Source organism: Octopus bimaculoides, chromosome 16 (genome assembly GCF_001194135.2).
Source record: "Octopus bimaculoides isolate UCB-OBI-ISO-001 chromosome 16, ASM119413v2, whole genome shotgun sequence".
Taxonomy (NCBI): domain Eukaryota; kingdom Metazoa; phylum Mollusca; class Cephalopoda; order Octopoda; family Octopodidae; genus Octopus; species Octopus bimaculoides.
Window position 1 is genome coordinate 36,604,667 of NC_068996.1, and position 2,404 is coordinate 36,607,070.

The following is a 2,404-nucleotide window of genomic DNA, read 5'->3' on the forward strand; positions in this document are numbered from 1 at the left end:
GGGGGGGGGGCAAACACAGACACAAAGACACACACACGTTCCTCGAGACATGTAATTTATTTTAAGGGTTACACAAAGGTAAAAAGGTTAAGAAACACTGGATTAGGGTATTGAACTCAAGATCATAAGGTCATGAGTTTGATTCCCAGTGGTGCATTGTGTCCTTAGGCACATCACTCAGGTCACACTCAGCTGGCAAAAATGAGTTGTACCTGTAATTCAAAAAGGGCCAGTCTTGTCACAGTCTGTGTCATGCTGAGTCTCCCTGAGAACTTATTTAAGGGTATGCATATCTGTTGATCAGATTAACTGGAACACTTCTTGTAGCAGGTGGAGTGTCAGTTTTGTTGAACTCTTGAACCTTGGGGCACACATTTGTAGGAGGCATTTCATCAAAGGCATTCCAAATGTGACCATCCCATCTTTGTAGGTGTATATAAGGCTATGTTATTCTACGTGTCCATTCCATTCCTTATTTTAAGATGGTGGAATGTTATTTGAAGAGAGTTGACTGTTGTTTCTAGCAGGTTGAATAACTGTGGAGGCTAACCTTGTCTGCTGTTATTGCTGCAAAAGTTTAAATCTTGCAAACTCTTGGAGAAACTATGCCTGCCAACCCCATGGAATACAGATTCGGAATCGGAAACACAGCCACCACCACCACCACCACAATTACCTCAAGTAAATAAAAAACAAAAACAAACAAAAAAAACTAGATGATTGAATTAGTTTGTTTTCACACTGGGGGTCACAAACTGTATATGGAACCCCAGGTGGCTGTGACAGCTGTGTACAGAATGGAGGGGGAGGAGAAGAAGGTGGTGATGGTGGTGGTGCTGCTGGTGGAATGAAGAATGAGGAAGTATGACGGATATTTCTTAGATAGATTAGAAATGAAGAACTCCAAAGTAGTTCTTGCTTGGGGCAGTACTGCTTTGGAGTACCGACTATGGCAGAATAATGAGAATGTGAAATATAGACAGATTCAAAGAGAGAGGGGGGAGGGTCTCAAATTTGATAGTTTAGAAATAGATTACTAAATTAGGGATAATCTTGTCCCAGATTTTTTTCTTTTTTTTTTCGTTAATTTGATCAGTTGAAATAAATAAGGATTTTGGAATCATGCTCAAGAATTTTTTTGAATTTTTGCAGACTTAAATATTTACATTCTATAAATGAGAGTGAAATACTCTGTCAAAATCATAAAATGGAATGCAAATTACCAAGCTTTGCCATCTCCAAAGAATTTGTTGGCCATGCTAGGACCGTCATATGTAATGCATGGCAAGGAATGGAAATCTAATTAATGGCACCACTACCAGTACTGCTATCTTTGTCATCATCATCATTATCAGCAGCAGCAGCATTGTCCTCCTTCTCATCATCATCGTTATCATTATCATCATCAACACTGTCATCATCATCAGCATCAGCAGTCGTTATCATCATCATCATCATCATCTTTGTTATCATCATGAACATCATCATTATTGTCATCATCATCATCATCCTTGTTGTCATTGTCGTCATTATCATAAATGTCATCATTATCACCACCACCATCATCATCATCATCAATGTCATTATCATCACTGTCATCATTACCATCATCATTATCATCATCATCATCAGTGTCATCCTTGTTATCATCATCATCATCATCATTGTTTTTAAATCCCTTTTCTCACACTTGCAAAGCTTTATTGAAGCAGATTTTCTTTCCCTGACTGGATGCTCTTACTGTTACTAACCCTCACTTGTTTTCCAAACAAGGGGAATATTTCCCAGCACAATGACCAGACATGGGGATTTTGTTTTTGCTTTTTCTTTTTTGACATCAAACATGTATGATTGCTGGTTCTTGCTTAGAATTAGCACACATCAAAACAGGGTGACACAAACACATATATACATACATCTATGCATACATGCACACATACATATATGTATATATGATATGTCATCATCATCATCATCATCATCATCATCACACACACAAACACAAGCATATACAAATATACAAGTGTATGTATGTATCTATATATACAAAAAGAATTTGTACCAGTTTTAATGTTTATGTTTAAGAATTTTTAAAAATCCAATTCTTTTATTCTGTGTTTGTTTTATTATATATGTATTCATACATTTATTTATTTCTCTTTCCAGTTGTACAGATGGTTGGCAAGGACCACTTTGTGATCAATGCAGTCCTTATCCAGGCTGTTTGCACGGCACCTGTAGAGAACCTTGGGAATGTAACTGTGCTAGGAATTGGGGGGGAATTCTCTGTAATAAAGGTTTGTCAATTTACATTTCATTATTATTTCTTCTTCTTCTTCTTCTTCTTCTTCTTCTTCTTCTTCTTCTTCTTCTTCTTCTTCTTCTTCTTCTTCTTCTTTTCTTC

At 36.9% G+C, this 2,404-nt stretch overlaps 1 protein-coding gene across 1 annotated transcript in view; it reads left to right on the top strand.

The window, feature by feature from the left end:
* Positions 1 to 2,404, top strand: part of LOC106875633 (protein jagged-2) — a 123,616-nt gene that overhangs the window by 87,365 nt on the left and 33,847 nt on the right. Inside the window, exon 4 of the mRNA XM_052973489.1 lies at positions 2,167 to 2,297. Coding sequence (XP_052829449.1) covers positions 2,167 to 2,297 — 131 coding nt within the window. The remainder of the gene's footprint in view (positions 1 to 2,166; positions 2,298 to 2,404) is intronic.